The sequence below is a fragment of the Somniosus microcephalus genome, chromosome 3 (assembly GCF_052327205.1).
Source record: "Somniosus microcephalus isolate GS21.2 chromosome 3, FLI_Smic_1.0, whole genome shotgun sequence".
In the NCBI taxonomy this organism is placed as follows: Eukaryota; Metazoa; Chordata; class Chondrichthyes; order Squaliformes; family Somniosidae; genus Somniosus; species Somniosus microcephalus.
The window spans coordinates 254,946,352-254,973,336 of NC_140989.1; the positions used below are offsets into that span (position 1 = coordinate 254,946,352).

General features: G+C 48.1%; 1 protein-coding gene across 1 annotated transcript in view; it reads right to left on the reverse strand.

Moving 5' to 3' along the window:
• Positions 1–8,923, reverse strand: part of LOC147121851 (ral guanine nucleotide dissociation stimulator-like 1) — a 164,627-nt gene extending 155,704 nt beyond the window's left edge. The window contains exons 1-5 of the mRNA XM_085982356.1: positions 8,715–8,923; positions 6,804–6,997; positions 4,578–4,711; positions 2,063–2,269; positions 222–325 (exon numbers count right to left, since the gene is read on the reverse strand). Coding sequence (XP_085838482.1) covers positions 222–325; positions 2,063–2,269; positions 4,578–4,711; positions 6,804–6,888 — 530 coding nt within the window. The 5' untranslated portion in view covers positions 6,889–6,997; positions 8,715–8,923. The remainder of the gene's footprint in view (positions 1–221; positions 326–2,062; positions 2,270–4,577; positions 4,712–6,803; positions 6,998–8,714) is intronic.
• Positions 8,924–26,985: the final 18,062 nt, after the last annotated feature.

Sequence of the window (26,985 nt, forward strand, 5' to 3'; positions counted from 1 at the left end):
CTGAAGACAACTGCTCAGCAACTCCTCATTCTCTAGCCAAAGGAAGACAGACTTCTGGCACTGAGCCAGCTGTTAGGGGCACACATGGTGCCTCTGGTAGCCCTGCCAACAAATCTGGGATCTGAAGCTCACCGTGCAAGGGCACTCAGGGTAGAATCTGCAACTCATCACCACCATATTGATTAAAAATATTACATGGCTATCTTGGAAAAGGAACTTACTTTGATACAGTAACCCAAGTCCTCTTCAATTTATAGATGGGCTTCGACTTCATGGCTGAAAGAATGGCACGGAGCGAGGAGAAATTCTTCATGATCCTGCATTCCTATTAGGAAAACAAGAGAGTACTGTGTAAATATCAGTGGCTCCTGGTTTCTTGGTACCTCAGGCTTTGAACTGTTCTACCAAAAAAGGGTCAGCTGTGAAAATAACAGCATTAAAAACAGATTTCATGGAAAAACATTTTCACATTTCTTGGGAACTCAAAGCTTGTTATTCACTTATTTTTCCTCTACGACAACCTTTTCAGCTCATCGTTTGCCAACTTTTGGCAGGTGGCCTACATGGTCATGGACACTGAAGGGAGCTTCAGAATGAATGATCAGGACGCACCTTTTTTTTGGGGGGGGGGGGGGGGCGGCGGGGGAGGTGCTGTTGGGGTATATGAGGAAGTCTTCCTGCCCATTGTATTCTGCCGATAAATGGATAATAAATACTAATAACCAACATAAAAAGAGCAGAAGGGCAGGACCTGTAGCACAAGAAAATAATCTAAAGAAAAGCATATCAAATCAGAAAAGCTAGTGCACTTTTATTAGCTACACGTGGACTAAAATAAGACGGTCGATACAGAGCTAGCTAATCTCAGCCAGGACAGCAACGGGAGTGCCCTCCATACCCTTCGCCCTACGGAGGAAGAGAGAAAAGAAACCAGTGAGGATTTCCACTCCTGACCTTTATCTAATCAAGCCTGTGGCAAAATATTATACAGGTATCAGGCGAGGACAGACCCGGTCTTGGACGAGATTTCTTCCCTTCCTCCCAACTACTGGTTAGCGTGCCAACATTGAGTGCTTTGGGCAAACATATAACGAACAGCCATTTAGGTGAGATGTTGGAGGGCAGTCCTATGGGCATGGGATCATATATCAGCAAGCATTTGGGCAGGCAGGGAGAAAATTGAAAATAAAATAGAAACATGAATTACAGCTGGAGAGGAAGGCAAACTATGCTATGCAATGTCCGATAATCAACTTCATTTTTGAAGTGCAATTAAAAACCTGAAATCAGTTTGCTTTCTTCCTCCACATAAATTATATGTATCTTTTATAAAATGTCAATCTTCAAATGCAGGCATTAACTCAGGGCATGAAATGTTAGCTATGTAACCCCAATCTCTTCCTCTTCAGAAGTCCTGCCGTTGTATTTTTCCTGAAGGAAATCAAAAGTGAATAAAGCTTCGACTTAGTTAGACAGGGCAGAGGTCTTGACCCAGAGCCCAGCCAACGATGGCTTTGCATTTTTAAAAATGTAAGATGATCACTGAAGCATTTTGTTAAAATCCAGACACATGGACGCCACATATTTTGTATAATTAAGCGATGCCTGACTACGATGTGACCACGGGATCTCTAATGCACAAGAGCCAACAAAACAAATACAGTAATAGGCACTGGGAATTAAGGAGAGATTGTTAACCAGTTTACTCTGTTACTTAAAGCTAAGGGATACAATTTCTAGCAACAATTTCTTGTTGTTGAGGAAATATAAATTATACTGATTTAAGCTGCCAAGCTCTCAGCACTATAGAACTACAGAAATTATGAATGACCAGGATTTGCCATTCTACAGAAACCTTCAACTCCTCTTCGAAAACCTCCCTCCCTCGGGTCTTCTCTTCCTACAATCTAGTAAGTTTTCAAACCCCGAGCTTGGCAACACCTAATCATCTGGTCCTGATCTGCTTGGTCTTGGCTTACAGGCTTCTCTTCAACCTTGGTGACTTCCCACACTGTGGGGCTTTGGCCTCTCACCTAGGCTTAATGGATAAGCAATGCGTTACCTGGGCAATGTCTATCCACTTCTCGATAATTTTGGCTCGCTGCTGTGGCTTCAGCTGCCTGTCCCTCAATATGGTGCTGATGACACATTTGGTGACAATGTCGAACTGGGCGATGGTGGCCCGGATGGTAGGTGCCAGGTGCTTGTTTTCCTTTTTGTCCCGCATGTAACCCAGGCAGTGGTGGGGGACAACTTTCTTGAACAGTTCCTGATCGGAAATAAAAAATAAGCTAAGACTAAAGAGGTTTCCATTACCATGGACCACTTTAACACTGAAGTAACAAATACAAATAATCCTGCATTTAAGGGTCAATTAGCCTCACTACTTTGCAATAGCACAGTTAAAGCTGAAAGGCATGGTTTGCAGCACATAGATATAATGTGCACAGTGAAATCAAAGATTATTTTTGAACAGACTAGATACTTTTCACAAACTGCATATGCTAAAATTAAAATGTTGGCAACACCAACTATAATCACTAAATATAATTTGTTAAATTTAATTAATTGCAATGGAACACTGCATCCTACATATGTGGTTAGACATGGTCTTGAAATGAAAACTAAGATCACTGCCTGAACAGAAGCTTTGGGAGAGGTCAAAAACAAGATGAGAGAGAACAACAGCAACTACAATGTAGAAAACCATCTCCATTAGATTCACAGACACAAAATCAGACATAAATGGATGGCGAGTCAAAGAAGGCGATATTAGGATGGGTGACCAAAAGCTTGGTCAAAGAGGTAGGTTTTAAGGAGGGTCATAAAGGGAGGAGAGGCAGATGGAGAGGTGGAAATGTTGAGTGAGGAAATTCCAGAGCGTGGGGCATAGGCACAAGAGGCCAAAGTTAGAGAAATGGTGAGTTTGGGAGGGGGGTGAAAGAGGTTAGAGGGATAGGAGGGGGCAAACCAAGGGGGATTAAACACAAGGATGATCATTTTAAACTGGAGGTGTTGAGAGACCGGAAGCTAGTGTTGGTCAACGAGGACAGGAATGATAGGCGAATGGGGCCTGGTGCAGGATAGGATATGGACAACAGAGTTTTGGAGGAGCTCCTGGGAGGTCAGGCAGGAGAGCATTGGAACAGTCAAATCTGGAGGTGTCAAAGGCATGGATGAGGGTTTTAGTGGAAGATGGGCTGAAGTATGAGCAAAGGTAGGCAATGTTAGGGTGGAATTGAATGGTCTTTGTGACGGGATTGAATAGGACGCTGAGAGTGCGGACCGTTTGGCTCTGCCAGAGATGGTGGTTGGGGAGTGGTACACAGTTTCCGGTGGGAGCTTCCCCATGTTCAATAGGAGGAAATTCGTGGCTCATGCACAACTAGTTTCACACCCCAGCCGATTGTATTCCATTAAAATCGCAATGATATCCCACTCAAGTGATTGATTGTATTTTGACACGTTATATCATTGTAATAAAGAGTTTGCCAGCAAACTTTTCTCCCCTCAGTCTAACAGCACATTGGCAGTGGAGGGGGTCGAGAGAGATGGCAGAGAGGTAGAGTTGGATATCGTCAGCATACATATGGAAGCTAACCCCCATGTCTGCGGATGATGTCACCACGGGCAGCATGTAAATGAGGAAGGGGAGTGGGCTAAGGGTGGTAAACCTGCAGGTACTTGGCTACCTGAATCCAGCGATGTTTGCAGAGGTGGATAGCAGGCCTTGGCTGAAGGAGCTCAATTTGCATAACTTTTTGTATATATAAAAAAAAAAAAATCGCCCCCTCCCAAAAACCTATGAAATGTGAGAAGACTTGCATAAAGAGTTTCAATAACACTATACTCCTAAGTTAGACTCTAAAAGACTTTAAGTTTTTATAAAACTATTTTTTTGTTTTGAGGGAAGACCATGGGTTGTAATTTTAACCTAACCTGTTCATCGGGAAACTGACTGGATCGGGTAAAATGCTGGTTTCACACCCCGGCCAACTGTATTCCATTAAAATCCCAATGATATCCCGCTCAAGTGATTGAATTTATTACAATGATATAACGTGTCAAAATGCAAAGTTTGCCACCAAACTTTTTTTCCCTCACACACACACAGGAATCAGGTTTTATTTGCAAATTAAAAAAAAAAAAAATTACACTGGTCTGCTCAATATTTGTTATGGATTTTTATCCCAGCTCTGAACATTGCAGCTTTTATCCTGAAATACTACTTATCCATTGTACAGAAGCCCAATACGGGACGTTACAATAAGGGGTTTACAGTCTTCTCCCAAGCTACTTGTTTCACATGACATTCATATTCCGAAAAACAAAGGCGGCTGTTGAAGTTTTCACTGACACGGACATTCCAATCTTGATATTGAAGTCACATGTCAAACAACATGTTTTGAAGCCTTGGAACGCTACATATTGTGAAGTGAACTAGTGACTGACACAGCACTAATAGTATTAACGATGTGAGGAGAGATTGGGATGCTTACTTTAGACGGAAACATCATGCTTCAGAGTAATTGGGCAATCGCCCCTGACAAAATGGCTCCAAATTCTTGTTTACTTACAGCATCCATATACGTCAGCTGCTGTGCCACTATGCCTGATGGGAAGGAGAGGAAATCCTGTTTTTCTTCAACTCCATCTATTTCTACATCCCCTTCCTCTCCCAGGCTGAAAGTGAGGTTGCCATGGTAACTATCTGTGCAATTGAAAAGACATTTATTGTGTGCCCAAAGTTCACAGCACTTAAAACCAAAACCTCTAACCTCTAACAAAATGCACTGGGGCTCAAACTTGCATGATTGGAAATTGTGCACTGGTTTAAAAAGGTAATCAGTTTTTGTACATCTGTATTTATTACCTAGATTTGGTAAAAGTAATATTGTATGACACTGCAGTCAAAGCCTCTTTAATGGGAGCACTCAACTGACAAGAAAACCATTTTATTTATTGATGTGTCCCGATTAAGCAGACACAGTGGATGGGGAGCTAATCTGTGCCTGAACAAATCTTACAACCGACTTAACAGTTCTGGTTTTAAAATAACCTGATAATACAGCAAGTCACAGACCATAACAAAAATACCATTGGCAGCCACAGTTAAAAAAGAAAATTGCACAGACTCTCACAATAAACGCTGCTTGGTGAAATTGGACCATAATGTAACCTCGAGGGGGGGTGGCAGGCGTGGAGAAGAGGTGGTAAACGTTCCCTGGCCCTGGATTCTGACCAGAAGTGGGAGAGAATGCTGGAAAGGCCTCTGTGATTCTTGACAGATTTAGTCTTTACAGAAAGTTAGGAGTGGAAAATAAGTATTTGGCACAAAACACAAAAAAGGAGCCTCTTCCAGTAAATGTCAGCACAGCACTCATTTTGTGATTTCTTTCTAGCCCACTTAGCTGTACTATAAATTCTGAAGTAATTTCAAAAATCCAAAAGGAAACCCAACTGAACGTCAAAACCCTGGACAGAGTGGCAAACTCTCCATGAACTCATGGGTATGCAGTGGGTGTCCTGATTAGTTTACTTCAGAATTCCATTCAAAATGGAAAAGTTTTACGCATCATGACCAGATGAACTCCTGAATGGTTATAATGAGGCATCCAAAACGGATTCTTTCATCCGTCCATGCATATATGCAATTGGTAATTCTGGAATATGCAGATACAGGAAACTTTGTGCTATCCGGCACCGAGCTGTTGCCGTTCCCTCAAAACTGCCAGACACACCAGCGTTAATGTTGAAGCATACGGAGCTTTTCATCTCCGTATCTGACAACAAACACTGTTGCTTAGCAACAGCTTCTAAACAGTCAGCCCGTACCTTGGAAGCATCTCTGTAGCTTAGCAACAGCTTCAGAGAAACTTTCCAGAGCCTGACTGTTGGAAAAAAAAGCCACGAGAAGAAAAAAATCCTAACAAAATGGCTCCTGATTTTTGCCGGTGGCTCGAGCTTGCTGGACACAGCCTCCGGATAACAAAGTTTCCTGTACTTTGTTTCCTACTAAAATTAGTGCATGTGGCTAAAACGGTGTTGCCGTAGCCACAGGTGTGGCTAGTAGCTGATTTCTATTAGACAACACTGGTCTAAAAGATCACGAACGAACTAAGTGGCAAAATGACATTGTACTAATCCGAATAATTCCATCACAATCTATTGTATAATTAGACCATCTTGTCTTTCATAGTGCCTCAAATACTCAGTATCTTTTGAGTTATCATCAAGTCAGAGTTAACAATTTAGCTGGCAGCAATTCAAGCTATTTATAAAGACGATTCACTTTGAATCACAGAAATTACAACATAGAAGGCAGCCAGTTGGCCAAAGGTGCCTGTGCTGGTCTTAACTCTCAACTGGATTCATCTCATTTCCCTGTCCCTTCTCCTTTTATATTGTTTCACTGATTACCCAATTCCCTCTTAAATGATGTTACTTGTGGTAAAAGCATTCCATACTCTGACGCTCGTCATAAATAAATTATTCCAACTTTTCCCCCTTTATTCTTCGTTAATAGTTTAAATGGTGCATAAACACCTGACTCGAGGGGATTTCCAATACAGCAACCAAAGCAGATTTTCTTTGAAGGAATGGGATTCGGAATAAAAGTGGTTCTAGATCTGATCTTACTCCACATGCAAGGTGCAATATAATTTTTCAGGGATGAATTTAAAATATGCTCCAGAATTGCATTCACAGCCATCATCAAAATGGGACCACCACCACCACCACCCACACCCTTTAAAAAAATTAAAGCAACTTTTGTTTGTTTGCAACACAAGGATTTCTCTTACTGTCCAGCTCCCGTTCTGCCAATTCTTGCTTCTGAAACTGCTCGAGGAGGTTCTGGGCCCGTTGCTCATGATCAGAACCTGACATTGTCTGTTTCAGATAGGAGAGTAATTTCTGGAGGCACGTGTAATTCGGAACTTCCCGGAAGTCTTCGGAGCACTGGTCCAGCCAGGCTCGGAGAATCGAGGCTATAGCACTGGAAATATACGTGCAAAGCAGAATCAGTAACTGTTCCAATAGGGTAAACAAAATGTTTAGAAATAGAACTCCAATTGGTAATTTGGCAACTTCTAATGCTGTAATTTTAAACTTAATAGATTAAGGCTGTTTATTTTTAATTAATTCTTGGGTGCCACTAGCAAGGCCGGCATTGACTGCATATCCTTAGTTGCCCTAGAGAAGGTGGCGGTGGGCCTTCTTGAGCTGCTGCAGTCAGTGTGGTGAAGGTATTCCCAGTGTCCTCAGGTAGGGGGCGCCAGGATTTTGAGCCAGCGACAATGAAGGAACGGCGATATATGGCCAAGTCGGTGTGTGACTTGGAGGTGATGGTGTTCAAGTTTTTGCCTTTTTTTGGGGGGGGGGAGTGGGTTGCACAGGTGGAGCCACAGGGCTCACATATAAAATTATCTTGTACACATCTGAAGATACTTATACGAACAGATCTTGGTGTTCTGATTTGACTTTCTCCACCAATAAGGCAGGAGTGTTTAAAAAGACCCAGACCTTTACAAACCTTCAGTATCACAAAATTCAAACAGGGCAAACCAAGAAAATGATAAAATAGAAGCACAAAGAATACTTGGTTGTCTGGGCTCTGAGGGTTAGATTACTAAGGCTTAGACATCCGAAAGTCAGGTCTAGTTGAAGATGTCTAATAAGATGCTCCGATATGGTCAAATTGCCACTAATTTTCAGTTACACGTTTAGTACTAGTGACCACGTAGCATTACTTAGCAGGGCAACTTAACTGCTCTTGTTCTGCTCATTTTCGATGACGAGACATCAGCTGTACAGTGAAGTTGTTACAATGTTCAAATAGTGCCTTTAACGTAGCAAGATGTCACATGGCACTTCACAGGAGTGTAATCAGACAAAAACTGATACCGAGCCAAAGAAGGAGACATTAGGGCAGGTGGCTAAAAGCTTAGTCAGAGGTAGGTTTTTTGAGCTTCTTAAACACCTCCACACCTCTCCTTTTTTAAGGAGGGAATTATACAGCTTATGGCCTAGACTTCTGAAAATTTGGCCACCAATGCTGGGGCAAAGGAAGTGGGAGTTGGTGGAACGCAGAGTTCCAGGAGGTTAGAGAGATAGGGATGGACGAGGCCATGGAGGGATTTGAACACAAGGATGAGAATTTAAAATGTTTTAAGCAGTTACTTTTGCTAAAAGAAACAAGTGCCTGTGGTGTTGAAACGCCTGTGCTGGAAACATGACCCAAGGGAGAAGCCAAGGTTCACTTGCTGCATCAAGAAAGCCTCTCTTCCTTAGCCATTATAGAACTGCTTACAAGGTCACATTACATAGGCTTCAATAAACACTCAACCGGCAACCCTCCAGGCAAAGTTTAAAAAGAAAAATCAATTCAAAGATCACCACCAGACTGTACCCGATCAACAGCATTCCCAGGTGGGAATAAGTTACTGAGCGAGGCTCGACCCTGCTGACTCACAATGTGGTAGTATTTAGTCAGTACCGCGCAGACTAGAAAAATTGGCCCAAAGCCCTCTTTTGCAGTCCCACTGGAATAAAGTCCGCATTTCTGACACATTCAGCAAATGCGTATGCCCCCATGGAGTCATCTGAAACCTCTAATCAGCTGCACTGTACTACATTATTTAGTTTAATGATTCATTGGACCAAAAATTCCAATTTTTACAAATTCTGGCCAACACAAAATCATTTGAAATTACCTCAAATCTCTTCAAACGAGCGCGCGTGATTCTGCTCACGTATTCGCACTTTCTCCCTGCTTCAGTTAGTTAACTTTGCTCAACACATCAAAAGTGTTTGAGAGAAAAAAAATGCTTTCTTTTATCTTTCGACTGTTTCCGAGATACTTAGAGTAAAACTCAAGAAGTCCACGCATGTGGGTGTCTATATCAGTTGGTATGTTTCCACATTTGACTTGAGATCACATACAGCTGTGTGACAACAATCTGTTACCGAGTGTCGTCATAGTAGAAACACTCTCCATGGTTACAGTTTATACTGCAAGAATCACCATTGTGAGGTCACCGACAACATATATGACAAGGTGATCAGAACTCATTTTATATAATTAAAAAAAAACCTTGCAAACTATGAAATGGAGTATACTTGAATGTTTACAACACAACTATCCAAGATTTTTGTTTCACTTATTTTTGCTTTCAGTAATTTTATGAATGGAACTGACCTCTGGCCACAGTGCCATACATGTATATATGTTAGCAATCTATCACTTTAAAATATTACAAAGTAGTTTGACTGGAGAAGCTGGAATTGTTCTCCTTGGAGCGAAGATGATTTTATGGGACCATTTGATAGGCGGTCAAAATTAGAAGAGGTTTTGATGGCGTAAATAAGGAAAGCGACAAGAGGGTTGTTAACCAGAGGACACAGATTTAAGATAATTGGCAAAAAAAATCCAGGGTTTGGGGGGCGGTTTGGTGGAAATTAGAAGCTTGTCTAATAAACGCAGCAAGTTATGATGATCTAGAACACAGTGTGAAAGGATGGTGGAAGCAGATGCAATGGTAACTTGCAAAAGGGAATTAGATATATACTTGCAAAGTAAAATTTTGCAGGGTTATGGGGAAAGAGTGGGGAGTGGGACTAATTCAATAGTTCTTTCAAAGCGCTGGCACTGCCACGATGGGCCAGCTGGCCTCCTTCTATGCTGCATGATTCTATGAAAACTGGAGGCAACCGTGTCACCTTTAGCAGAGCCGCTGAGAGCTGGGTAGCAGCGAGTGTGGCGGGCTGACCAAATCCCCTCCCCCTCTCCCTGCGAACCAAACATCAGCTGATTCTGGGACCTACGCCATCTGCGATTCTGGTGCACTCCAACATTCCGAAGGAGGTCAGGAAGTGACAGCCAATGAGGCTCCGATACATTCTGAAGCACCAACAAGTGGCATTCGCTGGATGGCTGGGGCTCCCGACTGTGTTCAGTAGTGATCCTGTGGAGCGTAGGCCCTTACACACTCCGCCCTCCCTCCACCCCATCTGAAAATATCCAAAGTAATTCACTTGCTCAATCCAAGTATTCTCCAAGGACAGTCCCAACATTATACTAGCTGTTTTATCACTATTATTCTATCTGTACCAGTAGCATGAAGATGACATTCGAATCATTGTAATACAGACTTTTACTGTAGGGAAGTCAGTTGCAAAAGTTCATGAAATCCTTTACCATGAAACTGGTGCCACTTTGCCAATGGATTATCTTTTCTTCCTTTTCCTGCTAATTTTCCACCCTCCGTTGACTCCTTCTCCGGAACAGTTCCTTGCACCTGTGACTCAGATACGTCTCCAAAGTGACCATTCATGTTCAAGCCAGGACGGCAAATGCGCAGCCTAACTGACCACACAGAGGGGAGGGAGGAAGTAAGTAAAAGAGTCCACCACCCCAGCTGAACTCAAAAATCTCTCTCTTTCTCACACAAGTAGACATCACTAGATAGCAATCAGGGGCAAGGATCATGGCGACTTTTACCCTCCCTAACCAGAGGGTTGGCGAGGCCAACTGTGGCAGCCCTACCCCCACCCCAGCTGAGATTAGCTAATGTAGCACAGACTGCAAATTGAATCTGGAACCTTCCTGGCCTGTATGACTGTTATTCATTGTATTAGTCAGCTGCGCCAAGGGAGAGGAACATAGGAATTGCTGGACAAAAAACTGACCAAGATCTATCTCATTCGCTTTCTACCATCCTGGTAATCGTATGATACGATGCTAATGGAGTTGTTGACTAAATCATAGCAATCAATCTCCATCAATTTGTCTACAGCTGACCCAGACAGGAGGCGAAGAAAGCCCCCACTGGTGGAGAGCTTTGGGAACCTCCTTCTTCGGCAGTCCCTCGGAACTGAGGATGACTTGGCTTCCACATTAAAAATGAGCTCGCAGGTGGCTGATTAGTCCAATGCGGGACCTACAGTCTCTGTCGCAGGTGGGGCAGACGGTGGTTGAAGGGGCGGGTGGGTGGGTGCTTGGGTTGACGTGCGCTCCTTGCACTGCTTGCGCTTGGCTTCCGCTTGCTCCCGGCGAAGAGACTCGAGGTGTTCGGCGCCTTCCCGGATGCTTCTCCTCCACTTTGTGCGGTCTTGGGCCAGGGATTCCCAGGTGTCGGTGGGGATGTTGCACTTTTTCAAGGAGGCTTTGAAGGTGTCCTTGAAGCGTTTCCTCTGCCCACCTGGGGCTCTCTTGCCATGCCGGAGCTCCGAGTAGAGCGCTTGTTTTGGGAGTCTCGTATCGGGCATGCGGACAATGTGACCCGTCCATTGGAGCTGATTGAGCGTGGTCAGAGCTTCGATGCTGGGGATGTTGGCCTGAGCAAGAACATGAACGTTGGTGCGCCTATCCTGCCAATGGATTTGTAGGATCTTGCGGAGGTAGTGTTGGTGGTACCTCTCCAGTGCTTTGAGGTGCCTGCTGTACATGGTCCATGTCTCTGAGGCATACAGCAGGGCAGATATCACTGCTGCCCTGTAGACCATGAGCTTAGTGCCGGGTTCGAGGACCTGGTCTTCAAACACTCTTCCTCAGGCGACCGAAGGCTGCACTAGCACACTGAAGGCGGTGTTGGACTTCGTCGTCGATGTCTGCCCTTGTTGACAGTAGGCTCCCAAGGTATGGAAAGTGGTCCACGTTGTCCAAGGCCTTGTCGTGGATTTTGATAATCGGGGGGGGGCAGCACTGTGTGGCGTGGGTCACCTTTTTCTTCCCAAGCATGCTATACTTACCACGCGTCATGTCTCAAGTTACTCACATACTGTATCCCAAAATGTTAGTTTCTGACTACGTCACGATATGGATTTTTGTTTTAAAAAAGACAAAAGTAAATTTCCCCCCCCCCCCCGAAACACCAAATGGAGCTTTCCTCTGTAGAAGGCGAGATCATCTACGGATCACACACACACATTGCCACAAGTCTATTACACCTGTGACTTCGATGGTGCACGGCTTTAAACAAATAATGTTTTTGCTTTTTAAAAAAAAATTGCACCTGTAGCGATTCGTGTGCATCGCCACTAAATAATCGAGTTCGACTTCAACGAACTATAAATAAGTTGTTTATTTACAGGAACAGGTTAAATACAACAGGTAAGGTAGCAGGTAAGATGGCTGACTGTAGGAGCACCGTGGTGTAGGTCTTTCCCCAGCGGGGACGTCACGAGAACTAACTAGAAGTTTCCGAGCTCAACTGCTAGCAGGTTCCGAGCTCTGATGTCATCACGCAGAGTACAGGAATGAAGCCCGAGTGCAGTAACAGATACATTTAAAAGGTAAGTTAAAGGGAATTATGTATATCTCAATGTAAGGGACAACTGCCACATAGGCCCTTAAATATCAATACAGGCAGATTGCATCACAAAAATACCAGTAAAATAAATACTAGTATGAGTAAAATAAATACTAGTATGAGTAAAATAAATAACAGTAATATTCCAACAGTGGCCTGAGCAACCAAATCCACAAGCGATGAAGCCATAAATCAATTGTGAAAGTCAGATCACCCATTGAAAAAAAATCAACAAATAGACAGCTTATCTGCGGTCAATACTATGACTGCATTTATTCCATATTAATAGGCATTTCCAAGTGTATCTATGCTGGTGGATTTCCCACAGCACTGCTCAGAGTCAGGGCATACAGTAGCAGTTTGAGCATTGCAATGAGGGACAGTGAAATAAGTGGATAGTGGTAAAAAGTGAACAATGAGGAAGTGTCTTCTAATTGGTTCCGGGGAAACTTGATCCAAGTACTAAAAAAAGCCTACTTGTTAAAGCGAAAAACTGCAGATGCTGGAAATCTGAAATGAAGACAGAAACTGCAGGAAACACTCGGTTCAGGCAGCATCTGTGAAGAGTGCAAGGTGGGGTTAACGTTTCAGGTCACAGACCTTGATCAGAACCAAAGCTCATCAACCTGAAAAGTTAACCCTACCCTTCTCGCTCCTCGCGTTGCCAACTCTGGTTGGATGCAGTACTTGAGGCTTCACCACATGACCTCCCGTCCCTACACTCCTACCATTGGTCCATACTCCAGGCGCTCTGCCCTGCACTGCCAGGCCAAGTGGAAAGTGAACAGACTGTTACACAATTGGATTAATTTTGACTGTTAAACAACCTTCTCCCCCCACATCACCAATACTTTTACAATTATACTGACTCACCAAAGCCTTTCCACCATCTACAAGGCACAAGTCAGGAGTGTGATGGAATACTCTCCACAATGAGTGCAGCTCCAACAACACTCAAGAAGCTCAACACCATCCAGGACAAAGCAGCCCACTTGATTGGCACGCCCTCCACCACTGGCGTACCGAGGCCGCAGTGTGTACCATCTACAAGATGCACTACAGCAACTCGCCAAGGCTTCTTCGGCAGCACCTCCCAAACCCACGACCCCAACCACCTAGAAGGACAAGAGCAGCAGACGCATGGGAACACCACCACCTCCAAGTCACACACCATCCGGACATGAAAATATATTGCCGTTCCTTCATTGTCGCTGGGTCAAAATCCAGGAACTCCCTCCCTAACAGCATTGTGGGAGTACCTTCACTGCACAGACTGCAGCGGTTCAAGGCGGCGGCTCACCACCATGTTCTCAAGGGTAATTAGGGATGGGCAATAAATACTGGCCTTCCAGCAATGTCCACATCCCATGAATAAATTTTAAAATATTAATGTTCAAAGACAATGCAAGATTTTCTTTTACAATTAGGAGAAAATTCATGTAAATTATGTGACATCTTTGAAAGCTCTTGATTTGGGAATTGTGCCATTAGATTGGAAATTTGCTAATGTCACTTCATTACTTAAGGGAGGGAGGGAGAGAGAGAGAAACCAGTTAACTGCAGGTCTGTCGGTTTAATGCCAGTTGTGGGCAAGCTACTAAAATGTGTCATTAGGGATAGAGTGACTGAGCATTTGAACAAATATGAGCTGATCGAAGAGAGTCAGCGCATTTTTGTTAAGGGTAAGTCGTGTCGGATTAATCTAGTTGAATTTTTTGAGGCAGTCACTAATAAGGTAGATAAGAGTGTGTCTATGGATGTCGTCGGTATGGACTTCCAGAAGGCATTCGATAAGAGATTAGCAAAACTGAAAGTGCATGAATTGCAGGTACCCTTTTGATCAGGGTTGGAAATTGTTTGGGAGGTACGAGACAGAGAGTGGCGATAAAGGGTGGGCACTCTGATTATTGGGATGTGACAAGTGGCATTCCCCAGGGATATGTTCTGGGGCCTCAACTTTTCACCATATTTGTTAATGGCTTGGCTGAAGGAATAGAGAGTTGTATATCCAAGTTTGCAGACTGCACCAAGTTAGGAGGGACAGTAAATTGTGCAGATATGAGCAGGAAGTTGGAAAGGGACATAGACAGATTAAGTGAGCGAGCAAAACTATGGCAACTGGAGTTCAATATGAGCAAATGTGAGGTCATCCACTTGGGATCCGTGAAAGATAATCAGAGTATTTTCTAAATGTGGAGAAACTGAGAACCATAGAAGAGCAGAGAGATGTGGAGTCCAAGGAAATGAATAATTAAAAGCCAGTAGACAGGTACAAAAAGCAATTTAAAAGGCTAATGCAATGTTGGCTTTTATCTCAAGGAGGCTGGAATACAAAGGCCCAATCTAAAAAAAAACAGAATGCAGGTAAATTCACTGCAAGTTATCTAATACAAGGCATTTATCTCAATGTATACTGAAAGTCTCTCAGTGAATAGGAGCTGATTAACACACAGGCAGACAGAACCCAGCCAAATATGGAGCCCCTGGAAAAACTCACCATCATTTTCTAAACAGGGAGAAGCAGAGAGATTTAAGAGTCTATGTACAGAAATCACTAAAAACTACTGGACAAGTACAAAATAAAAAAGGCTAATGGAATGCTTGCCTTTATCTCAAGGAGGCTGGACTACAAAGGGGTGAAAATTATGCTACAGTTGTATAAAGTTCTGGTTCAACCCCATCTGGAGTACTGCGTTCAGCTCTGGGCACCACACATCAGGAAGGATATATTGGCTTTGGAGGGGGTACAGCGCAGATTCACCAGAATGATACTGGGGCTAAAAGGGTTAAATTGAAGACACGTTGCATAGAATAGGCCTTAAGTATAGAGGATTAAGGGGTGATCTAATTGAGGTGTTTAAGATGATTAAAGGAGTTGATTGGGTAGATAGAAAGAGAAACCATTTCCTCTAGTAGGGAGAGTCCAGAACAAGAGAGCATAACCTTAATTTTAGAGCTAGGCCCTTCGGGCATGATGTCAGGAAGCACGTCACACAAAGGGTAGCGCAAATCTGGAACTCTCTCCCCCAAAATGCTGTTGAGGCTAGGGGTGAATTGAAAATGTCAAAACTGAGGTTAATAGATTATGGTTAGGTAAAGGTATAAAGGGATATGGAACTAAGGCAGGTAAATTGAGTTAAGCTACAAATCAGCCATGATCTAACTGAAGGGAGGACCAGGCTCGAGGGGTTGAATAACCTACTCCTGTTCCCATATTTCTTACGCAGAAAAACTGCATACACCAGCTGGATCAAAATATTCCTGCATTTAAAAGGACTGTCAGAAGGGGGCGTCGAAGAGTCATTCGATTCGTTGTAATAAAGATTGATTCTTGCAGTTGCAAGTGTTTTAATGGATTGGGGACGGGGATGTTCGGGGTGGCTACCAATTGTTAATCTGGCTCTGTCAGTGAAAAACACATACACAAACTTACTTAGCACTCCTCTCGTTCCCGGTAGCACCCAGGATGTTCCATTCAGTTGTGCCTCACTGAATGATTAAATTTGTGCTTCAGTTAATGCATTACCAGAATTTAATCTACACTGGATTACCAGGGCTGCTCTGTATTATAATAGAGCAGCAATTTATTGACAGGGCTGAAGGAACATTAACTGAACTCCTTTGTGGGATCTCTGTTAAATTGACTTAACCGATGGTTATTTTTATTTATCCTGATTCGGTCTTGGGATATGTATTTCAGCTTCACAAAAAAAGTGTTCCCCATAGCCACTAACTATGAATTAAATGGGAATTAACTGCATCTTGAATCAGTCATGGGACTTTGCACGAGCACTCCTGCCAAATAATTTTAAAAGCAGTTCCAGAACATGGATAAATTATACCCAAAAAACTCCAAGGTGAGATTTAGTATTAACAGTGCCAAAAGAGTTTGGGTGCGAGTGTGATGGACAGTGACAGCTCAGCTGCCGCTGAAGGGCACCTGCCTATCCTACTCCAGACTAAAGTCAGTGAACATGGGAGTCAAGCAGACAAGAGATGATTAAGGAATCTGATTCAAACAGTTCTAGAAATAACCATTTCCAAATTCAATGTAACGGTTAATTCAATGTTGGAATGAAAAAATTGGCATCAATTTTTCCACCTGTGGGTTTTTTTTCTCCTAGCTGGAAACACAAAGTCAGGTGCTTTGAGGAGCAGTCCCTTTAAAAAACCTTTTGGTTAAAATCGAAAATGCGTGCACATTTGCAGATACCCGATTCTTCATTCGGGGAGAGTAGCAGATCCTCCTCACCTGCCCCGCCCACCCGCTTCTCCAGTGTGAGCACTCTGGACACTTACCTGACAGTCAAGAAGGGGGCACTCCATTACTCGCGGGTAAAAGCTGCCCCTTTGTCCTTCATTTACCGCCCGTGCCCTTGCACTTCCGCCTCGCTCCCGGCGCCTGCAGCCCAAGCTCCCAGCCGCCGCTCTCCGTGGTAAGGTGTTGCTCTGCCGCTCCATGCAACCCGCCTCTCCCCCCCGACTCTCTCAAATAGACTCCCAGCCAAGCAGCACAGGCCAGGTGCAAAACAAAACACCCAATCATTTGAAGTATATAAAAAAGTTATTACTCGTTTCGTTTTTTTATTTAATTGTAATATGTCTTTTACAGAAAAAAACATTGTTTCTGCGTTTGTGGAGAGATTTAATAAGGTTGTTTTCTTTATAAAATAAAAATTGGTGAACTTGATAGTTACACTGGAGCCAGCCCCATTCGGACAGAATTCCTCATCGGTGCCCAGCCCCAAAACCCCCCTCGGGAACCGGCGCCTCACAACTTGAGCTGTCTCGAGGGAATACCCTCCGTGCCTTTTCATTCCGCGCGGGCTGCTCCTGCACACTCTCCACTTTGCCATCTTCGCCTGCCGGCCGGACACACCTTAGCACACCATCTTGCCGTTCGGAGGAGGCGGGGGTCCCCAATGGAGGACTCTCCGCGGGAATCCTCCCTTTATCTATTGGGGACTTGACCTGGGGGGTGTTGCATGGAGCAGTCCCGTGCAATAAGGTTTTAAGTAGGTTGACAGGTTCCCAGGCCACCTGCATTTTCTGCGGCCTGGAGGAGTCCGTGTTCCATGTATATGTGGAGTGTGAGAGGTTGCAGCCCCTCTTCCATTATTTGAAGGGGCTGCTCCTCGATTTTTGGCTGTACTTCAGTCCCATGCTCCTGATCTTTGGTCACCCAGTGCGGAGGGGAGCGGGCAGATCGGGGGACTGCTCCTGGGCCTAGCCAAAGTGGCCATCAACTGTTCCAGGCAGTGGGCGGTCAAGGGGGTCGTTCGGCTCGACGGCCTGCCTCTCTTCCGCGGCCATGTTCACGCCCGGGTGTCCCTGGAGATGGAGCACGCGGTGTCCGCTGGCACACTCGAGGCCATGCGCGACCGGTGGGCACCGCAGGGACTGGAGTGCATCATCACCCTCGGCAACCAAATTTCAATTTAATTTGTTAATTTTCATTTCAGGTATTTTTGTTAAGTTACAGCTTATTTGTTTATGGGTTGCTCAAAAGAGTACACTGGAGCAGGGCATTTAAAATTTTTTTTTAAGTTGATTCGTTTTGTTGAATATATATACATAATGTTACCTAAAATCGATATCACCATTTCAAAAGGGAATTGGATAAATACTTGAAAAGGAAATATTTGCAGGTCTATGGGGAAAGAGCAGGGGAGTGAGACTAATTGGATAGCTCTTTCAAAGAGACAGCACAGTCACGATGGGCCGAATGGCCTCCTTCTGTGCTGTACCACTCTATGATCTGGCATCCAGCTATGACACATCCTCTATTTATAAACAGGTGAACCGTGCATCCCGGATACTGTTCTCCTAGTTCCAGTCTAAATCTTTTATAAGTTATGATGCATTGAACTGTCCAACTGACATCCATTAACTGATGGCCATACTTAAACATGTTCATGTTTTAAAATCAGATCATACCTTTCAAACTATTAAAAAGACCCTTAGCCATTAGAGTGATTATGAGGTACAACCTAAATATTCATTCCTGTTCACACGCACAAAATTGGTCATTCTGAAATTATGATCATGTCCCTTTAAAAAAAATTGAGTTCTTTTAAATTAAACATATATATCCTAGTGTAGAAGCATGAGGTCATTAAAATAAACATTCAACAAAAAGCAGTACGGGGATTAATTCCTGTTTTTAGTCTTCATAATTAATAGACAGACAGGCCACCAAACCCTCTTCCCAAAGGTAGCAACACATTGGAAAGCCACATAAAATACATATCAGATTTATGATTGCAGTGAAATAATTACTGCTAGTACTAAAAAAAATGACCACATGATAACAGTGGAAGAGGAAACACCTTAGAATTGCTGTCTCATCTGGGTTGTTCGACTTGACTTCAGATAATTAGAAAGTCTGTGTTCTCTTAGCTTGCTTCCCCCTGGCAGTACAATCCAAATCTCACACTCCGAGCTAGCCCCCTGTACCATATTACATTTTCACCGTACATGAACTCACACTCCCGCTTGGCTGTGCTTTATAATGACATGGGAAATCAACTGGAGTGTGCTGTCACCTACTGCTTCTTCAATAGCTCATAACAAAGATGATGTTATGATATGGCCTAGAGAATGTTACCAGGAAGCAATGTTCCATCTTCCCCATGCCTGGGCGGGATGTTCTCAGTAATGCCTTCACTCTGGCCCAAGAACAAGGAACTGTAAATTCGTTTTTTTTTAAAAACTGGATGGCAACAGCCCCTGAGAGTAACGCTGTGTCTCAGCAAATCATTTCTGAATTAGATACCTGGAAGTCCTGTTGAGAACACGGCAGAGTATGAATGATTTCCTTAGGGAAAGGTTGGAGATGTGAGTCAAAGACAATGTAGTCTGTTATTCACCAACCAAAATCAAAATTAGTCATGTTAATTTCCACATTTACTGCAATATAACTTGCATAAATCTACATGTAATACATTCCCGAAGTAAACTTTCTACCTCGTGCTTCTTCTGGTGCAAAGGTATCATGGACTGGTTCATGTACTCACCAAGAGCTGAGCAGCTCACAGTAAGCTGCATTAATATTGCTGTCTGTCCTGATTTTTTCAAAAGCTAAGTTTCAAAGACTAGTTGAAATCAAAAGAGTTTGTCAACACCAAGGTGCTGGATGGCCAGATGTTTCTAATTAATTGGCACAAATTGGCTTCCACATTTCCCTGTGCTACAATATTGATTACACTTCAAAAGTACCTCATTTGGCTGTGAAGCGCTTTGGGACATCCTGAGGAAAGAACATTCTTTCTTTCTTTATTGACACAAGAATAAATGTACTATGCACTGGAGAACAGCAGAATAATGAGATCTAGTGTGTGTAGTGCCTAGTATGTTATTACTATTGAATGTTCTGGGATTGTTACACCTTCACTAGATGTTATATCAGTAATCTATGTGCATTACTTAAATACATAACCAGAGTGAACAGGTTAATACCAGTTGTAAGAGGAATCCTGAAGATAGAGGGTAAAATATCCACAACTTTCTGCTGCTGTGTAGTTTCTTTATTTAACTGTGTCTGTACAACACAGACACATGTTGTGGGATTTCCCAACGATCAAGTACCTATCAGATCAACCCACCTGCCCATCATTCAGTAGTCTGAATGACCCTGAAATACCAATGCCAACTATAGCAAATTTGACCCTGAGCATTCTTATATTGTTTATTTATCCAGAACTCCGGTGAGTTTTGATATATGACAAACGAATAGTGTGCCGACACTCAAAATACTTCCACTCACAGTGGGGGAAGGAGGGAACTTATCTATCCATCCAACTCTTCCTCCACTCTCCAGGCCTACCGAGAGAGAAAACACGTAACAGTTCCTGTGCAAGCATGAGGGAATCAATCTGTGGGAAAGATTTCTCCCCCTTGGAAAGAGTCCGGAACTTACAGGTAAGGGAACATTTTCCAGAGCATCCAGAGGTGAATTCCAGAGGTGAGGTGCGACTGACTGCCCTTGACATCAAGGCAGCTTTTGACCGAGTGTGGCACCAAGGAGCCCTAGTAAAATTGAAGTCAATGGGAATCAGGGGGGAAACTCTCCACTGCTGGAGTCATACCTAGCATGAAGGAAGATGGTTGTGCATGTTGGAGGCCAATCATCTCAGCCTCAGAACTCGCTGCAAGACTTCCTCAGGGCAGTGTCCTCGGCCCAACCATCTTCAGCTGCTTCATCAATGACCTTCCCTCCATCATAAGATCAGAAGTGGGGATGTTTGCTGATGATTGCACAGTGTTCAGTTCCATTTGCAACTCCTCAGATAATGAAGCAGTCCATGCCCGCATGCAGCAAGACCTGGACAACATTCAGGCTTGGGCTGATAAGTGGCAAGAAACATTTGCGCAACAGAAGTGCCAGGCAATGACTATCTCCAACAAGAGAGAATCTAACTGTTAAATCTGTGAGTTATCTAGTTAATTAAGACACAGACTAATTAATAACAATCAAAAACAGGTCTTTACTGGTTGGAGGTCCTCTTTTTTTATTTGAACCAAAATTTAAAATTTAAACCAGATCAACTGTAAATAAACAAAAGTTCAACTAAACCTTAATAAATCAAATTAAAATTGGGTGTTCCAAATTGACGATGCACTCCAGCCCCCACGGCGCCCAACGGTCGCAGAAATACTCAAGCGTACCAGCGGACACCGCGTGCTCCATCTCCAGGGCTACCCGGCCGCGAACATGGCCGCGGAAGAGAGGCAGGCAATCCGGCTGGATGACCCCCTCGATCGCCCGCTGCCTGGACCAATTGATTGCTCTTTTAGCCAGGCCCAGGAGCAGGCCCACAAGGAGGTCCTCCAGCCTACCCGCTCCCCTCCGCACCGGGTGACCGTAGATCAAGAGCGTGGGACTGAAGTGCAACCAAAAATCGAGGAGCAGCCCCTTTAAGTAGTGAAAGAGGGGCTGCAACCTCTCACACTCCATATAAACGTGGAAAACGGACTCCTCCAGGCCGCAAAAAACACAGGCGGCCTGGGAGTCCGTGAACCTACTTAAAACCTTATTGCACGGGACCACTCCGTGCAACACCCTCCAGGCCAAGTCCCCGATGGAACAAGGGAGGACTCCTGCGTAGAGAGCCCTCCATTGGGGACCTCCGCCACCGCCAGTCGGCAAGACGCCACGCCAAGGCGTGTCTGGACGGCAGACGAAGATGGCAAAGTGGAGAGTGTGCAGGAGCAGCCCGTACAGGAAACCCCTCCGCGCGGAATGAAAAGGCACGGAGGGTATTTCCTCGAGACGGCTCAAGTTGTGAGGCGCCGGCTCCCGAGGGGAGTTTCGGGGCCGGGCGCCAATAAGGAATTCCTTCTGGACGGGGGTAAGCTCGGACGGGATCGCCCCACGTGCTTGAGCCGCCTCGATACACCTAGTGGAATCGGGGCCCAGTGCCACTTTCACCGACTCGATGGCTTCGGCCGCGAGCCGGACGTTGGCCCAGGACAGGCGCCACGCCAGCTCCTCCGGCGCCATCCAGCCCGCTCCTCCGACATCGAGCAGGTCCCCGACTCTGGTCACACCGCCAGCCACAGCCCCACCCTCCGCCAGCCGCCCGAACCCACATTCACGGAGGTGCGGATTCCTGAGCAGCGGCTCCCGAAGGAGAGCCGCCGCTCCTGACGGGGGAGAGCTCCGCCTGGAAGCGACATAGTTCCAAACCCATAGTAGTTCCTGGTAGAAGACAGGCAGCTCCTGCAGGCCGGCACGCCTGCAGCCCACTTTCACAAACAGGAGCTGCGTGTCGTAATTGAGGCCGTGCAGCTGGCGGAAGAAAAACGTCGCCAGCGCACACCATCTCGGAGGATTCTCTACGTACAGGTATCTCTGCAGCGTCTGAAGACGGAAAGTCGCCGGCTGGGTGCGAAGGCACACCAGCGCCTGACCGCCCTCCCTAAGCGGGAGACACAGAACCGCAGCAGAGACCCAGTGCTTCCTTTTGTCCCAGAAGAAGTCGATGAGCTTCTTCTGTATCTTGGCGACAAACGCAGGGGGAGGGATCAAAGTGACCAACCGGTACCACAACATGGCAGCCACCAGCTGGTTTATGACCAGCGCTCGACCCCTGTAGGACAACACTCGGAGCAGTCCTGTCCAGCGTCCTAGGCGAGCGGTGACTTTGGCCTCCAGCTCCTGCCAGTTTGCTGGCCAGGCGTCCTCGGCAGGGCTAAGGTAGACTCCCAAATAGAGGAGGTGCGTGGTGCTCCAGGCGAAAGGCCTGAACTCCTCCGGCAGGGAGTCCACCCGCCACTGACCCACCAGGAGTCCGGAACATTTTTCCCAGTTGATCTTGGCGGAGGATGCGTCCGAGTAAATCTGCTGGCATTCCCGCATCCTCCGCAAGTCAGCGGGATCCGTGACCGTGAGGAGCACGTCATCGGCGTAAGCCGAGAGGACCACCTCCACGCCCGGCCCTTGCAGAGCCAGTCCCGTCAACCTCTTCTGCAAGAGGCGCAGGAATGGCTCCACGCAAATGGCGTATAACTGACCGGACATGGGGCATCCCTGACGCACCCCCCTCCCGAAGCGAAGGGGCGCCGTCAAGGACCCGTTAACTTTAATCAGACACTCTGCGGCGGCGTACAGAAGTCGGATCCGGGCAACGAAATGCGTCCTGAACCCGAATGCACGCAGAGTCCCGAAAAGATACTCGTGATCCACCCTGTCGAACGCCTTCTCCTGATCCAGGGAGAGGAAGGCAACCGACAGACCAGCCCTCTGGGAGTGGTGGACCAGGTCCCGGACCAGATGGATGTTGTCGTGGATGGTCCGGCCCGGGACCGTGTAGGACTGGTCGGGGTGGATCATGTGGGCCAGCACGGTGCCAAGGCGAGCAGACATAGCCCTGGCAAAGATTTTATAGTCCGTGCTAAGGAGGGAGACCGGGCGCCAGTTCTTGAGGAGGCGGAGATCGCCCCTCTTAGGCAGCAGGACAATGACCGCCCTGCGCCAAGAGAGGGGCATCTCCCCGGTCGCCAAACTTTCCCCCAGGACCCGCGCGTAGTCGCCCCCCAAGACGTCCCAGAACGCCCTGTGGAACTCCACGGTCAGCCCGTCCAGCCCCGGGGACTTTCCCCTAGAGAGCTGGCGGAGGGCGCCGGTCAGCTCCGCCAGGCTTAGCGGAACGTCCAATTTTTCGGCGCCCTCCGGACTGACCTTCGGCAGGTCCTCCCACAAAACTCTGCGCGCATCCTCGCTGGACGGATCCGGAGAGAACAGAGCCCCGTAGTAGGCGCGGGTCTCCGCGATGATTCCCTCCGGATCCGAGACCAGAGATCTGTCGTCGGCCAGCAGCCCCAAGAGCTGCTTACGGACCCCTCGTCTTTTTTCCAGCGAGTAGAAGAAGGGGGAGCCGCGGTCCAGGTCCCGCAGGAGCTGGATCCGTGACCTCACGTACGCGCCTCGGGACCCGACGAGCTGCAGGTCCTTCAGCGCGCCCTTCTTCTCTTCGTACACCTTCCGCAGGGGCGAGTCCCCGACGACTTGACCGAGACGGGACTCCAGGTCGAGCACCTCCTTCTCCAACCGCCCGACCCGGGCCTCCCGCCTCTTGGTCGACCCCTTCGCATACTCCTGACAGAAGAGACGCACGTGAGCCTTGCCCACGTCCCACCACAGCCTCAAGGAGGGGAAGCCCCCCTGCTTCCTTCTCCAGTCGGCCCAGAACCGACGAAACGAATCCCGGAACCGCGCGTCCTCCAGCAGCAGGTTGTTAAAGTGCCAGTACGCGGACCCTCCCCGAGCGCGCAGCGGGACGAGCTCCGCCCACACCAGGTGGTGGTCCGTGCACGGCACCGGCAGCATGGAAGCCGCCGGAACGCAGGATACGTACGCCCGGGAAATGTAGAGGCGGTCGATTCTGGACCCTCCTCCTCCAGACCTCACGTAAGTGAAGGCGCTGCAGTCGGGATGAAGATTTCGCCAGACGTCCACCAAGTCGAAGGACCCGACCAGGTCCCTCAACGTCTCCATCGCCGGCGGGCATCGCGGGGGACCCGTACGGTCCCTCGCCTCGAGGGTACAGTTAAAATCCCCCCCGAGGATGACGCACTCGCCCACGTCGATGGAGCCCAGAAGAGCGGACACTTCTTCAAAGAAGCGCACTTGCTGCGCACCGGCCTGAGGGGCATACACATTCACTAGATGGAGCGGCACGCCCCCCAGGCGAACAGTGACCTGGAGCAAGTGGCCCGGCACGTGCTCCTTGACCCCCAAGATCTCCGGCTGAAAATGCGGGGCCAACAAGATAGCCACCCCGCTGGAATTATTGGAGAGGTGACTCATGCTGACCCCTCCTTGCCACTCCAGGAGCCACGTGGCTTCGTCTCCCGGAACGGTGTGGGTTTCTTGCAGGAAGCACACCGCATACTTCCCGTCCCGAAGGACCGAGAAGTTATTGAATCTGCGGCGCGCCTCCCCGCTGCCGTTGATGTTGAGGCTGGCCATGGTTATCTTCATGTCAGAAGCATAGTGCAACCTCTACCTACAACTAACGGGAGGAGGAAGCGCGGCCGCTAGTCAGCCGCCACCTCCTCAGCAGCCCAGTGAGAAGTGTTCTGAGCCGACGCAGCTCAAGTGGGTTCACACCCTCGTCCGCGTCCATGGTCTTAACGGCGGCGCGGACGGAATCAATGAGCAGCGCCAGCTCCGACCACCTATCGAGGGCCAGCCGGACCTTCCCGCGCCGACCCAGGCACGTGGCCATAAAATCCCGGAGTTCCCTTGCGGGAATGAGGGGAGACTTGGCAAGGGGCACGAGGTCGTCCACCGCCTCGTCGGCGCCGGAGTCCGACTCGTCCTCCGTGCCCATCACCGAGTCCCCATCCTCCTCCAGGGGGTCGTCACCAGCGGCCGACCCGCCCACCGCGCAGTGCGCAGCGGACGGCTCGGCCGCAACAGCCGGCCCCGCCTCCGCCCGGATCCCACCCCCAGGATCGGTGGCGGAGGAATTCTCCCTGGGCTCCTCCGGGGGCGCCGGGCCAGAAGACGGCGGCGGCGGTTCGGAGCCCCCCTCCGCCCCAGACGCCAGATCGAACGGAGAAATCGGGGAGAACACAAATCCGAACTCCCCCAGGACGTCCGGCGCCCGAGACACAGCCAGAGGGCCTTCCTCTTCCGCGCCACCGGCCTCTGACCCGGCAGATGGGACGTCTTTGGCTAAATCCTCGACCAGGTCGAGCAGCCCCTGGGAAATGACCGGGCCGCTTTGGGCGAGCTCACTTTCTTCGAACTCGCCCGACCCAGACCCCAGGCCGCCCGACCCGTCGAGGGGTAACGGCATCGATAAATAGTCTATTTCAGCCGCGGGTTGATCCGCGACCCCCCCCACGGGCAGGGTCTCGTCCTCATCCCCGGGAGGCACGTGCTGCACAGACACATCTGCCTCAGCCTCCCGAGGGACAGGCGACCCCTGCCGATCGCCGGTGATGGTGGCAGCGGTGGGGGGGGGGCGCAGCACCCGCGGCGGGCGACGACTCCCCCTGTTCGGAGGGACCCTCCTCCTCCTCCCGGTCCTCCTCCTCATCCAGGGTGTCGTGCCTTCTTTTTAGCGCGGAGGGAGCGAGGGAGACCTCCATGTCTGCAAAGGCCTCCTCCTCAACTCCCTCCGGCGGAGCAGGTTTGTCGGGTTCCTCGGGCCCGAGCCCAGCCGCAGGTAATGGCAATACTGCTGCGGCGGTTGCGGCCACAGGCTCGGGCACGAGGCCCCTCCCGCTCGCATCTGCCCCGGTGAACTCCGCGAGGAGCGCGGGTGTAAGGGGCTCAAGGGGCAAGGGCTCGCCATCCACGGGGGGACCCGCCCTAAGGTGTTTTTTCTTTCCCCGCGCCTTTTTTCCGGCCGGACACGCTCCCTCCCCCCCGCCGGAGGCCTTGGTGGCATCGGCCCCCGACGTCAACCGCGCATCAGACGTACTTGACGCGCGGGCAGACCCGGGGGGAGGAGCAGCGGCGGCGCCAGCCTCGGCCGCACGAGATGATCCGGCGGCCTTGGAGGCAGGGCAGTTCCTCCTGATATGCCCCACCTCCTTGCAGGCGTGGCACCGCACACCGTCCGACGTCCAAAAGACGCGATAGGCGGTCCCCTCGTGGAGGACGACGAACGCTCCGTCAGTGTCCTCCTCCCGCGCCAGCTGGATAAACAGCTGGCGCCGGAAGGAGAAGACGTGGCGAAGGCTGGCCTCCCGGAAGCCGAGCGGGATAGGCGTGATCCCCGACCTCACCTCCCCAAGCTGACGCAAATGGGGAAGGAGGAGCTCACCGGGAACATAGGGCGGGACGTTAGAGATGACAATCCTCTGCGCGGTGGCCTCGAGAGGATCCACCGGCAGGAAGGTCCCGCCCACGGTGAGCCCCTTGGTGACGGCCAGGGACACCGCCCGCTCCGACCCCAGGAAGAACACAGCCTTCCCGTACATTTTCGAGGCCGCGACGATGGCTGAGGGGCCGACAACCCCAGCCATGGCTTTGACACAGGCCTCGATGGTCATAGTGGGGTGAGTGTAGCTCTTCACCCCAAGCTTTTTCGTTATCAGTTTAAATGGTGACGGGGCAGCAGAAGCAGCGGGAGCAGCTGTGGCTGTGGCTGCCGCCCCCGCATAAGTCTTGGCTTGCCCCGCCACCGGCGATGATGTAGTCGCCATTCTGGGGTGC